At 40.9% G+C, this 13361-nt stretch overlaps 1 protein-coding gene across 1 annotated transcript in view; it reads right to left on the reverse strand.

Annotated features, from left to right (window-relative positions):
- Positions 1 to 11788, reverse strand: part of vstm2b (V-set and transmembrane domain containing 2B) — a 34740-nt gene extending 22952 nt beyond the window's left edge. The window contains exons 1-4 of the mRNA XM_023293397.3: positions 11150 to 11788; positions 10520 to 10707; positions 8833 to 8862; positions 7776 to 8214 (exon numbers count right to left, since the gene is read on the reverse strand). Of these exons, the coding sequence (XP_023149165.1) occupies positions 7776 to 8214; positions 8833 to 8862; positions 10520 to 10707; positions 11150 to 11222 (730 nt within the window). The 5' untranslated portion in view covers positions 11223 to 11788. The remainder of the gene's footprint in view (positions 1 to 7775; positions 8215 to 8832; positions 8863 to 10519; positions 10708 to 11149) is intronic.
- Between the last annotated feature and the right edge of the window lie 1573 nt (positions 11789 to 13361).

A 13361-nucleotide genomic window follows, 5' to 3' on the forward strand; every position in this document is an offset into this window, starting at 1 on the left:
TCTCCAAAAGTTGCAACAAAAAAAGCTGCGGTCCAAAGAAATTCAAGAAAAGATTAGAAATAAAGTAAGTGACATATATCAGTGTGGAAAGGGGTACAAAGCCATTTCTAAAGCTTTAGGACTCCAGTGGAACCATTATTCACAAATGGAAACAGTGGTGAACCTTTCCAGGAGTGGCTGGTTTACCAACATTACCCCAAGAGCACAGCAACGACTCATCTAGGAGGTCACAAAGGAACCCAGGATAACATCTAAAGAACTGCAGGCCTTCCTTGCCTCAGTTCAGGTCAGTGTTCATGGCTCAACAATAAGGAAGAGACTGGGAAAAAATGGCATCCACGGCAGATTTCCAAGGAAAAAGCCAATGCTGACCAAAAAGAACGTAAAGGCTTGTCTTACTTTTGCAAACAAACGTCTGAATGAGAATATTCTATGGAATGACAAGATGAAAGTTGAACATTTTGGAATGTGTGTGTCTCGTTACATCCACCGTAAAAGTAACACAGCATTTCAGAAAAAGAACATCATATCAACAGTCAAACAGGGTGGTGGTGATGGTCTGGGGCTGCTTTGCTGCTTTAGGACCTGGACGATTACTGTGATTGATGGAGCCATGAATTCTGATGTCTACCAAAAAATCCTGAAGGAGAATATTTGGCCATCAGTTTGTCACTCAAGCTGAAGCGCACTTGGGTTCTGCAGCAGAACAACGATCCAAAACACACCAGCAAGTCGACTTCTGAATGGCTTTAAAAAACAAAATGAAGGTTTTGGAGTGGCCTAGTCAAAGACTTGAGTCCAAATGAAGTGTTGTGGCATGACCTGAAAAAGGCTGTTCATGCTCAAAAACCCTCTAGTGTTGCTGAATTAAAACATCCATCCATCCATCCATCCATCCATCCATCCATCCATCCATTATCTATACACTGCTTAATCCTCATAAGGGTCGCGGGGGGCTGGAGTCTACCCGAGCTGGCTCAGACGGGTGACCTGTCCAGGGTGTCCCCTGCCTTCACTCTATCGCAGGGCTACATATACAAACAAACAATCACACTCACATTCACACCTGCGGACATTTTAGAGTCACCAATTAACCTCGGCATGTTTTTGGACTGTGGGAGGAAGCTGGAGAACCCGGAGAAAACCCATACATGCACAGGGAGAACATGCAAACTCCATGCAGAAAGATCTTGGGAAGGCTGGGACATGAACTGAGGATCTTCTAGCTGCAAGGCAAAACTGCTAGCCACCAAGACACTGTACAGCCCTGAATTAAAACAAAACAAAGAAGAGTGTGCCAAAATATCTTCACAGATGTGAAAGACAATGCCAGTTATAGAAAATGCTTGATTTCAGTTGTTGCTGCTGAAGGTGGCCCAACCTTTTTTGGCTTAAGGGGCAATTACTTTTTCACACAGGGCCGGGTAGGTTTGAGAATATATATATATATATATATATATATATATATATATATATATATATATATATATATATATATATATATATATATATATATATATATATATATAAAATTTTTATTTTTGCAAAAAAATAACAATTTGAGAAGGGGCCAAATACTTTTTAATGGCACTGTACGCTTACTTGTCTAATTTCTGTCTGCGTTAGTGTTTTTCACAGTGTATTAGTGTTTTTTTCTGCTCTAATAAATTTGGATGTACCCAAGTTTAAAAGTGAAATCTGCAAGCTTCTTTACTGTTTTTTGCTGTTTTTGTGAAATGTGTAGTTTTGTTTCGTCACATAAAGTTCTGCGGGTAAATGTGTGCATTGATGACACTGTTTGGAGCTATTAGAAACATGTAACCTTAGACAACACATGAAAACTGGACTGTTATTATTACATGTACATAGAGGCGTCAAATACAGGTTTCCTGAGGAGCGGTGTAAAAATTCAATGTTTTCGCTCCGGCCGTCACTATCCAACAGCACTCCAAGCTATTCCAAAATGATGACAAAGGTAGAGCATGAGTGCAACTGAGGATGGCCAATGAAAAGGTCTCTGGATTATACACTGTCCTATAATCCCATCCACCTGTTACTCTAAGTGGCCACACCTATAATAAGAAAAGCACTCAGAGAGTTCAGTGCTCTGCCAAGGCTACTCAGTTGTTGTATGATTTCCGACGGATGAAATTTAAAAAAAAATTCATGGTCCACAGCGGATGTGATTGTCAGCAGGCAGCTGACGTAGTGTTCACTTGTAGTCATAGTTACAGTGATGCCGTGCCGCTATCTCGCAATGATACAGAAATCTTAAACAAATCCATGGATCCAGACTATAAGCTGCATCACTGCCAAAATATAATCACTTGGTCCTTGTTTCATTTCTGACCTTCCCTGAAAATTTCATCCAAATCCCGTTAGTCTATTTTTGAGAAATGTTGCGAACAGACAGACATACAGATGGACAGACAAACAGATGGACAGAAAACCAACGCCGATCATCACATAACTCCGAGTGTTCCTTGGCGGAGTAATTATTAAGGTATACTGGCTATCAGGAGTGGCAGAGTAAGCTGTTGATAGTTTTATTTGGAGAGTGGTGTGGGGAGTTTTTGTCATTTCATTTTGCTAATTAAATGGTCTGCCTACTTGAGAATTTAACACAGTAAATAATTAACCTGTAAACCTGTAACAATTAACCAACTGAGCACTAATAGGAACTGGCAGTTGAAGTTGTGGTTCTGGCACCAATGTGTTTTTGAGAGAGACAGACAGAGAGATGCATCTCTACAGAGAAACAAGATATTACCCATTTTAAACAGTAGAAAAATAGAAAATCAATACATGGTGGTCAGTGTTGATATTGCTACGGGCTGCCAGAAATAAATCGCTGTATGGGAAATAGTGTTGTGACACCACTGGACTCTCTCAAATAGTGTTGGACACTTCTACGAAAATACTGATACTGACTGATAGGACAAGCATCCCATAGAGACTCTGCATGCAGAAATCAATAGGTCCATGTTAAACAGCCGAAGAAAAACACAAACCAATGCACACATTTCACAAGACACACTGAGAATTCAGACACACACACTAAAGACCTTAACCCCTTAAAAAGTCCCTTCTGTCAGCTGGTCCTGAGACACCCCACAGTGATAAACGTTATTCCAGCACTGCTCTTCACCCACTGATCAGTCAACCACACATTAAAGATGCTGATGAGGAACACTGGAGGAATCCAGACAAAACTCAAAACAAATTTTACTGCTATCTGGTCCCAAACTCTGAATAAAAACTGGCAGAATACATCTCTACTGTCAGGCATGGAAAGCAGAAACAGATTCTCAACAAATACAAACTCACTGACCACAGCTGAGTCATAGAGGAAGGATGAAACAAGAGGTCATAGCTACAGACAGAATAAAGAGCATGTGGTCTCTGTATGGCAGGTGAAGTAAAAACAACAGAGATCATCTTCACCCTAAATGTGACAAATATAACAATGTAACACAGAAATACTTTAAGAGATTTGACTTGTTGAAAGTTGTTTAAATTAGAGATTGACCACATAGTTTTGAACTGAAAATGTACAATAGAAATAGGAGTTATGACATTTCAGTGTCACATGACAAGACAATGCTTTCCAGTATTTACTGTGAGAGCAAGACTCCCTCTTCTGTTCTTTTCTGTCATTTTTATTGCCCTATAAGGTCTATGGGTCATTCCAGAATTGGAGGACATTTTTCAAATAATCCATGTACAAAATACTAAAACTTTTTAAAAAAAATTTATTTAACCTTTATTTAGACAGGTAATCTCATTGAGACACTGGGTCTCATCCTCAAGAGAGACCTGTCTTCAAATAACATAACAAGACAACACTGAGTCACTAACAAACAACACTAAGGGATCTTGTACTAGACAATATAACAATAAAATATGACACTGAGTTACAGACAGAAAGGTTCATGACAAAACATAACATAGACATCAAAATGGATGTGCAAATCGCCAAGCAATGAAGTTAAAATGCAGTTGTTGTGTAAATGTAATTGTCCTGAGACCAATCTAAAAAAAACTAGTGGAAAGGAATGTTTGAAAATATTGTTTAAAATACCAAATAAGTCTGGAGTTCCCCCTAAAATGACATTTTTCTCTTGTCCCACTCCTCTGATTTGAATCTCAAATAAAACACTTAATATTAAACCTAAATCTCCTTTGTTTTTTGTTGGGTTTTTTGGGGTATTTTTTTCATTGATGTCTCTTGTAATTGTGGGAGAAACATTTTAATCAACATAATATTTTAAATAATAATTATTATGCATGGAATGTGTCTCCCACAACATGTTAGCATAACTCTTTAAGCTGGTAGAAGAAGAAGGAAACAGTAAATCATATGATATGCTGGAATTAACATCATCAAACAGTTTTCCAAAATAATGGGTAGAGCAAAGCTATGTCCTGTCTGCTATTTTTCATATTTTCATAACATTGTCCACCTTGATTGAATGTCTCACTCGACCTCATGCAACCCTGTTATGCATAGACAAATTCATTTGAATTTTTTCTTTACTTTTTTCCATCAGTACGTTTGTCCTCTTGGTCAGCAGTAACAGCTAGCTAAATATCTAGCTTCTACTCCTGAGAAAAAGCTAACATTAGCATGGATTAGCAACCCTGTTACTGTGATTAGAGTAGGGTTAGCAAACAACAAATAAAACATGGAATAAAAATGGTACCACTGATGTGTAAGCTGAGCCAATCAAGCCTTTGATAGTTTATTACCTATTATTGATGAATATGTAGCAGAAAAATGTAAAAGAGAAGGTATATTGTCAAATATTTTGAAGCCCAAATGTCCTTCAATTCCGGAATGACCCCTATATCTTCAAACATTACTAGTTTTAATCCAGGCATTGTTTCAGGGTAATCTCTGGCTGCTTCCTAACTTACCTGATATCTGGTAGCGTAGCCTTACCCACTGTGAAAGCAGTGATTGGTTTGTGGTGATGGCTGTGTTTCTTGTTCATATTTTGCAGATTGTGTCTCTGCTAGAGAGACATGTCCATCAGTCAGAAATGAATACACTTTTTAATAACAGTTCATAATTTATGTTTTGTTTTTTGTTTTTTTAGCACAAATGCATTTGTGATTAATGGAGAAAAAGATTATAGTCACATTTTTTTTTTTTAAATCAACAAATTTGTTGAAACACAGTTGACATGACTGTAACTGCATCAAAATGGCCAAAACAATAAGAAGCATTAAGCACTCAGGCTGCACAGCCTAGTAATGGAAGCAGAGATTGTGGCTGTGAGCTTAAATGTGCTGTGTCAGTAATCATCCAGAAGACAGACAACAGATGCAGGTTACATCCATGAACAGTGGACACGTGGCCTCACAACCTCTTTGTTAATCACCGTTTTGTTTTGGTTTTTTTGCCTGGTTCTTACTGCAGTGTACATAGATACAGTAGGATGCAATCTGCATCCATATTCCCAGATGTTTATTTCAAGCATTTTGGTTGTGTCATTGGACTTGTGCTTTTGATCTTATCACAGAGAAGCATAGTGGTGTCAAATCTAAAGAATGGCCTTGCATGACATCTGACCTAAAACAACCTGATTATTTGTGTGACCATGCTGTGCTTCTCATTGTGCCACTCCATATTCCAGCAGAGGGGTTTCCTCATTATTACTGTCATGCTTGAAGCAGACACACCTGAAAACTGCATTATAGCTACCTGTCCTGATTAAACTGTGCACTCGTGTTTCCAAGTGGGCAGCCACTAAAGGAGATGAGCATACATTACTTCAGCTCACTGTGCTGAGGTAATATCTCACTAGTTTTGTGAGAAAATTTTACAATATCTGTCATAGTATTTTCTTCTCTAGCAGAGGGATCCTTGAATTGTTTCAACAGTGTCTCCTCTCAGTAATTGTCTTAGCAAATACTTAAAAAGGAAATTCTGGTCTTACAGTCATCACAGTATATTTATTTATTAGGACATAATCTTGAAGTCCTAATGCCTTTTTAAAGTCTTCGGTTGATCTTGCTTTACTGAAAAACGCAGCCTTTGATGGTATTGACAGAGCATGGCAGACATTTCTAATGAAAGACTACACATCCCTAAAGGAGCAGCAGCATTACAGCTAATAAAGTCCTCTCCCCTGTCCCTGTTAAAAGCCTCTGAATGACTGATCGAAGTTGTGAGAACAGTGCAGTAATACTCTTCCAAAAGGACTCAGCATACAACAGAGAACAGCTGACACAATATCAGCTCTAATACCTCCAATTTCTTTGTTCAACCCCTGAGATTTAGCTACATAAAGCAGACACATGGAGGAATAAATGCTTAGAATCATCCAGACATCAGGCTCTTTATATCAACACGTGGTATGTGCATGTCTCAGTCCTTCACACTGTCCAGACTAGTTGCTTTCTGCATCAGCACCATGCCTGACAAGCCTCCTGTAGACTTCGATGACTTTTAATTATTCACAAGTATGCTGCTTTGAACAGAACTGGGGCAGGGAGAAGAGCTATGGGGAGGTAGATTACAACTCCCCACCCCATCCCTCCCCTTGCCATCTGCCAAGCTGCTGGCAGAGGTAGTTATAAATAGGTGTTACACATTCACACACAAGTCAACCAAAGTGCTCTCTTGATTTACAGAGATTTGAAAGGTCTGACAAAGCTGTGGCAGCAGCACATGAACAGATGATGGAGAACAGAGAGCCATGTTTCTGAGAATACACATACAGTGTGTAAATATGTTTGAGGGAGATCAATATTTTTATGGAATGTCATAACAGAATCATCTCTCATTAGCAGTAAATGAGCAGGAGCATGTATATGTAAAACACTGCAGAAGAAAGTTATTGCTCAGAATAACTGCTGCTGGTGCAAAGATCAATAGCATGTGGACAACACACATACCCTTGCAGGCATCTTAGGCATAACACTACTTCTCTGTCTCTCATTCCAAAAAGGAGTCCAAATGGAATACTGTATGTACATGATGTTCTTAAGAGGTGAAGAAAGTCAGTGGTATCCAGTATGACTTGGAGATGAGGCTGACAACAGACTGGTTCCATTTATAAAATCCATGAAATGAGTATTCCATCCATCTATACACCACTTGATGATCATTAGGGTCGTGGGGGAGCTGGAACCCATCCCAGCTGACTTAGGGTGAAGGCAGGGGACACCCTGGACAGGTCACCATTCTATCACAGGGCTACACATAGAGACAAACAATCACACTCACTCACACCTACAGACAATTTAGAATCACCAATTAACCTCAGTATGTTTTTGGACTGTGGGAGGAAGCCGGAGTACCTGATGAAAACCCACGCATACACAGGGAGAACATGCAAACTCCATGCAGAAAGATCCCAAGTCTAGGCCGGGATGTGAACCAGGGATCTTCTAGCTGTGAGGCAAACCACTGAGCTACTATGCAGCCCGCATGAAAAGAGTATTGTACAATAAAATCATAGTGGGGCAGCAGCTGAAAAAAGAGAGTCCTTGGTGCATCTCCAACTGCAATATTTCCCACAACAATACAAAGCTAAAGGGCTCTTGTCAAGGAGAAACAATACCACATTTTCTTAGATTAGATTTACTAAGACAGATGAAATGTGAGACAGATACAGACAGGCACAGCAGCCAGACAGTCTGCTGAGCTGCATGTCTCTCTGTGTGTGTTTTCAAATCTCAGCTGGGTCTCCTTGTACAACCACTAGGTGTCACCATGATCCTGCTTCACCTCCACCCCCACCTCTCCCCCTTCAACATTCACTCACCAGCCCTGTTCTGCTGCCGGAGGATGGCTGCGTTCCCTGGCAGCGGTGAGGCTGACGACTTGGCCACCGAGGCGGTGGTGGATGAGATGGATGGGAGGAGGCCGGGCTGGGCCTGCTGAGGGACCCGGTGCTTCCCATGTCCTGACCTCTGACCTCCTGTTAGCCCCTGGCCGGGCTCGGAGGTGGCCCTCCCTGCTGCGCCTCCTCCCAGGGCTGTGTTGGTATTCCTCAGTGGCCAGCGGTTCTGAATATGTGACACGGCCTCCTCCGCCACCATGCCGTCACCCGGTGTGACACGCAGCGTGGCATGAACCGTAAATTCCTGAGTCTCATCTGCCCACAGATCAGAAACGCGGCACTCATACACCCCCTCATCTTCCTTCTTCACCTTGGACAGGCTGAGGCGGTGAGAGATGGCATTGCCCTGAACACGCACAGTCTGGATTTGAGGCAGACAGAGAAAGAAATATTGAAACACGAAAACGGCAATGATCCAATAACGACTGACTTTGGTATGCATTAATCATCTGCTTATTAAGAGTAGATTCATATTTTATGACTGGAGGTGGAAGCGCCAGCATCAAAAAAGCACAAAATCATGACCCTGTATTAGCTGCTCAGCAGACCGACACATTAATTCTTACAGGGCCTCAATTATCCTTAATGAAGGTGCACTTTACCAGCTAAAATGTAACGTATTATCTAACCTGTTGCCACAGAATGTTTAACCGTGACACCATCTTAGAGGTCTGAAAACATTATGAGATAAATCATGTGTGAAGACAGTGGGATGGAAGAAAGTTGAATCAGTTAATTAAAATAAAAAATGTGTCTACATGTGCAAAAGGAAGAGCTCTTAAACTTATATTTCAGATAAACTGATCAACCTTTTATGCACCAGAAGTAATTATAGGTTTGTTTTACACTGGGTATTTAGATACATTCTTTTTCTTGGGATCCAATGGGATTTTCGGTCAAATAAATATTATTTTTTTTAAAATCAAATGTCAGCATTCTGCAGGACTTCTTCAGGGACTAAAGGAAAGCAGACACTTACACTAATTTTTGTGGCTTCTCTCGAACCAACCTGAAAAGAGAAAGCACCATGAATCACATGTAATCAGTATTTGTATTTGTTAACAAAAACAGGTATATGTGGCTCTGGAGCAGCATGTTTTTCATCTGTAGGTAATGAGCCCTTCAACCTCCACATTTGTATTGGTTGATCTTTTCTCTCTACGCTCTACTCTCACTCCAGCTGGTCAAGGCAGACAGCTGCCCTCCCTGAATCTGGTTCTGCTGTTAGACAAGAGTTTTTACTCCCCACTGTGGTCAGGTGCTGCTTAGGAGGACTGCAGGATTTCTTCCTGTAACACTGTAAGGTCTTGACCTTACAAAGTGAAGTCCCTGTCATGAATTGTGTTCGAAATTATTGCTATATACACTAACATTCAAAAGTTTGGAGTCATTTAGAAATGTCCTTATTTTTGAAAGAAAAACACCTTTTTTCAATGAAGATCACATTAAATTAATCAGAAATAGAGTCTAGACATTGTTAATGTGGTAAATGACTATTCTAGCTGGAAATGGCTGATTTTTAATGGAATATCTACAAAGGGGTACAGAAGAACATTTCCAGCAACCATCACTCCTGTGTTCTAATGCTACATTGTGTTGGCTAATCGTGTTGAAAGGCTAATTGATGATTAGAAAACCCTTGTGCAATTATGTTAGCACATGAATGAAAGTTTGAGTTTTCATGGAAAACATGATATTGTCTGGGTGACCCCAAACTTATGAATGACAGTGTATATGAAACCGTACTGAACTGAATTGAAAACAGCAGCATGTCACTAAAAGATGCACATTTTGGTAACAACACAAGATTTTTCTTTCTTTTGGTAGAGAGAGCAAATGGCATGACCAGAGATGGTTGTATACATTTCTCAAAGACACCATTGATAACCTCTCTAGATGTCTCTCTCTCTCTGGCTCTCCCTCTCTCCCTCTCTCTCTCCCTCTCTCTCTCTCGCCTTTTTCACTGCTCTCTTACCCCCGCAGCATGTTTTAATGTGCTTAAACAACAGCGGAAATGCCGCAGATATGATTGCCCCTGACTTCTCTGATGACTGAAAAAAAAAAGATTTGCCATGCTGAAGGGAAAGTAAAGTAATTCCCACCATGTCCTGCCACAATATCCTATCATTGCAGCTTTAAGCAGTGGACCTGAGAAGACTGTAATGGTGTTAATAACCAACAAGTGCCTTTTCTGCAGTGAAAATGACATCTCCCTGGTCCTGAGTAACACACATGCCCCCTTTGCTGCTGTGTGAGCCAAACAAACTGTGTGCCCGAGCTCAGACACGAGGATGTTATGATAAGCTGATAACCTGAATGATGTATGGATTTGCAGCTTATGCAAGCAAAAGCTTCAAACACTGGTGATTATTTTTTTTAAATGTAGTAAAAGTGGTGCTACTGAAGATCAGAGGTACTGTCTGCATGAGGGTCAGAGACACAGGGGATATTTGCAGTCTGTGGATTTAAAAATGCAGGCCACTGTAAATGTATGCAGGATGAACAAATGTTTGTTGGCAGATCTGCATGGCAGAAGTACAACAGGAATATATGCATATTATCAGATTTTAGCTGCTGGGAAATGGAATGAGCTTAAAAGATGCGGATCATTTCCTCTGTGTGTGTCATCAGCTGGTAATAGTTGTCTCTCTCAGGGCTAAAGGTACCTTGGCTCTGTTGGTCGGAGCACTGATCTGCAGCTCATGAGGCAGCTCTTTAGGCACATCCTCCTTCAGGTACCACCACTGGATCTCCAAAGACATTGGTGTTGAGCTGACAGCCTTGAAGGCGCAGGGCATCTCCACATCATCTCCCTCCCCCACACTCACATCTTTAGGGACCTCAGTAAAAGCAGCTTTGGTGTAGACAGGGGAACAGGGAGAGAGGCAAGACAGCAAAATTAATGAGTGGGTATGCAGTGTGAAACTGCTGCTCTACACCTTCCATAAACCTAAAACAGTACAGTTTCTCTGTCATTTGGCCCTCCATCTTCCTCTATTTGACACCTCACTAATGCACAGAGGGTTTTATTATCACATCCTAAAATCTGCCAGTGCTACATTTAATAGAAAGCGTTTAGCTGAGTTGAGAGTACTGCTCAGTCCCTCTGACTCTTTAATGTTCTTCAGCTGCTCATATATTCTTGCAGATGAATAAACTGTACAGTAAGTAGTTTCAACAAGCTTTTAATCCTGCACACAGGAGGCTTTCCCCTGAAACTACACCTGTTTAAAAACGTCAGTCTATTTCCAAAATATTAATCTCTGTTCCTTTCTGCTTGCTGTCACCTCACTTACCATTTGCACAAATCGTAAAGGGCGAATTGAGAATAAAGTAATAAAGGAGGCTGTAGAGTCCCTTTTTTTCCATGTCACAGTAAGGCTCGTCACACTCAATACGGACATTAGACGGTCATTTGACCTGGATGTGATGTTAAAATAACTCCAAATACGAGAAGGAAAGGAGCCCAATCCAGCAGCTGCATCAGCCGGGCAACATGTAGAATCCAGAGCTGAGCTGAAGCATAATTAAAGCCAAATCTCATCATACATACAGCAACAACTGGAAGAAATTTGCCAAGAACTAATTAAAATCCCTCAGCGAGGCTCCTTTATTTCCCCCTGAGCGTCGTCTGCACGGAGAAAGCGAACTTCTCGGTTGGCGGCAGAGACCCGCTCTTCATCATCACCGCGGTTTCCTGGCGAAGGAAGGCTCTCCCGGACTCCAACATCCATCACATAACCGGGCCGGTGCGTGAGGCAGAGAACTGCAGCTGCTGCAGAGAGCCGAGAGGACAGCTTCCTCCCGCTGCCGACGAAGAGAGGTTATTGTGCGGACGATCAAACGTTTGTCCGTGTCTCTCCTCCGGCTGCTGTCACGGACCTGAAAGCCCTCCTGCGCGTTGCTGTGCGTCGGGAGCGCATCGCGAGCGGCTGGACACCCTCCCCCCTCCCTGTCTCCCCCCTCCCTGTCTCTCCCCTCCTCTCTCTCACCCTCTCTGTTCACTGCGCAGTGTCTTGTCTCCTGACTGGCCTCCAAATAATAAACACTGTATTCTTTCATTTATAAAAACACCCTACACACACACGCGCACACACATTTTTCGTGTGTACCTGAACTGCCGTTTTAAATTTAAATTATGGGCATCAAGATAATCTATATTGCGCCTCTGCCTGTGGCTTATTTTGGATTAAATCCCCATCTGAATCAAATGCTGCTCAGTGAAAACCATTTAGGTTCGCATGAAAAGGAGGAGCGCAGGGGCTTTCATCATCTGTTTCCCCAGACTTTGCTCTGTAGCTGCTCATTTGAGCATTCGGAAAAACCCGGGCAAAAAGGGCAGCATGTGTAGAATACAAAATGAAAATAGCAAAGAAAAAAAAAAAGATTAAAAGATGGGCACGTTTTCAATTCCCTGTCCTGACAAAAAATTACAGCCAAACTGATGGAGAGTTTAAGAGGAGCTAAAAGCTTCAGGTTAAGTTCCAGAAGCAAGACCACTGATTGAAAGCTCAACTGTTGATACAGATAGTGAACACACAGACACTGCAGTATTGTTTCTAGGCATGTTTCATTAAAACACAAGAGCATTTCCATCAGAGGTGTCAAACATAGGACCCGAGGGGGAAAACCGACCCGCCAGAGGGTGGAATCCAGCCTGCTGGACAACTTTGCATAGTGTAAAATTTAGAGAGAAGACATTAAATACAATTTTTCAATTAAAGTAATTGCCATTTTAAATTTTTCCACTGTACTGCCACAACTTCTATGTGTATTTTTCATATATATTGTGGCGAGTTCTATTGAATAACAACGCTGGAATAAAGATAGTTGGCTTTTATGCACTTTGCAACTGGCAAATGCTTCTATTTTGACACACAGTGAACATACAATACTGGAAATGCAACAGGAAAGCATCAAACACATTACACTTCACACTCACGGTCCTGACAACATAACACTTAACTCAACTAACCAGACTGACTATACCACAAAAACACAATAAAACACAAACACAACACCGAAACACTAACATAATGACATTTAAACCCCCAAAACCCTGAACTCCCACAGTGCATCGCAGCACAACATTTCAGTCATAGTGACCAGCTCTGTGATCGCTACAATATTTTTACACATTTCCAAGGCAGGGGGATAACTTAACCTTCTTCCTTAATAGTGTGTCAGTTCAGGTGGTCAGTACTACTACACAGATGTGGAAAGGAATGGAAACTTGAAATAATTTCTAGATCTTGACAGGTAATTTTGATCATAAAGTAAAATAACATATTGTTCAGTTTCAAATACCTGTGACTGAATGTTTTGTGCCTTTGTAGACACTGTGATCTGTAAATTGTAATGCACAAATTATAAACTGAGGCTTAATATATTGTCAAAATTTCACATATTTTTCTTAAGAAATTTCATGTTGTTTATAATGTTTTGTAAACATTCATTAAATGTAAACATTTTCAGAATGTACTTTTTTGCACTAAAACAAAGGGACTT

The sequence above is a fragment of the Amphiprion ocellaris genome, chromosome 1 (assembly GCF_022539595.1).
Source record: "Amphiprion ocellaris isolate individual 3 ecotype Okinawa chromosome 1, ASM2253959v1, whole genome shotgun sequence".
Taxonomy (NCBI): domain Eukaryota; kingdom Metazoa; phylum Chordata; class Actinopteri; family Pomacentridae; genus Amphiprion; species Amphiprion ocellaris.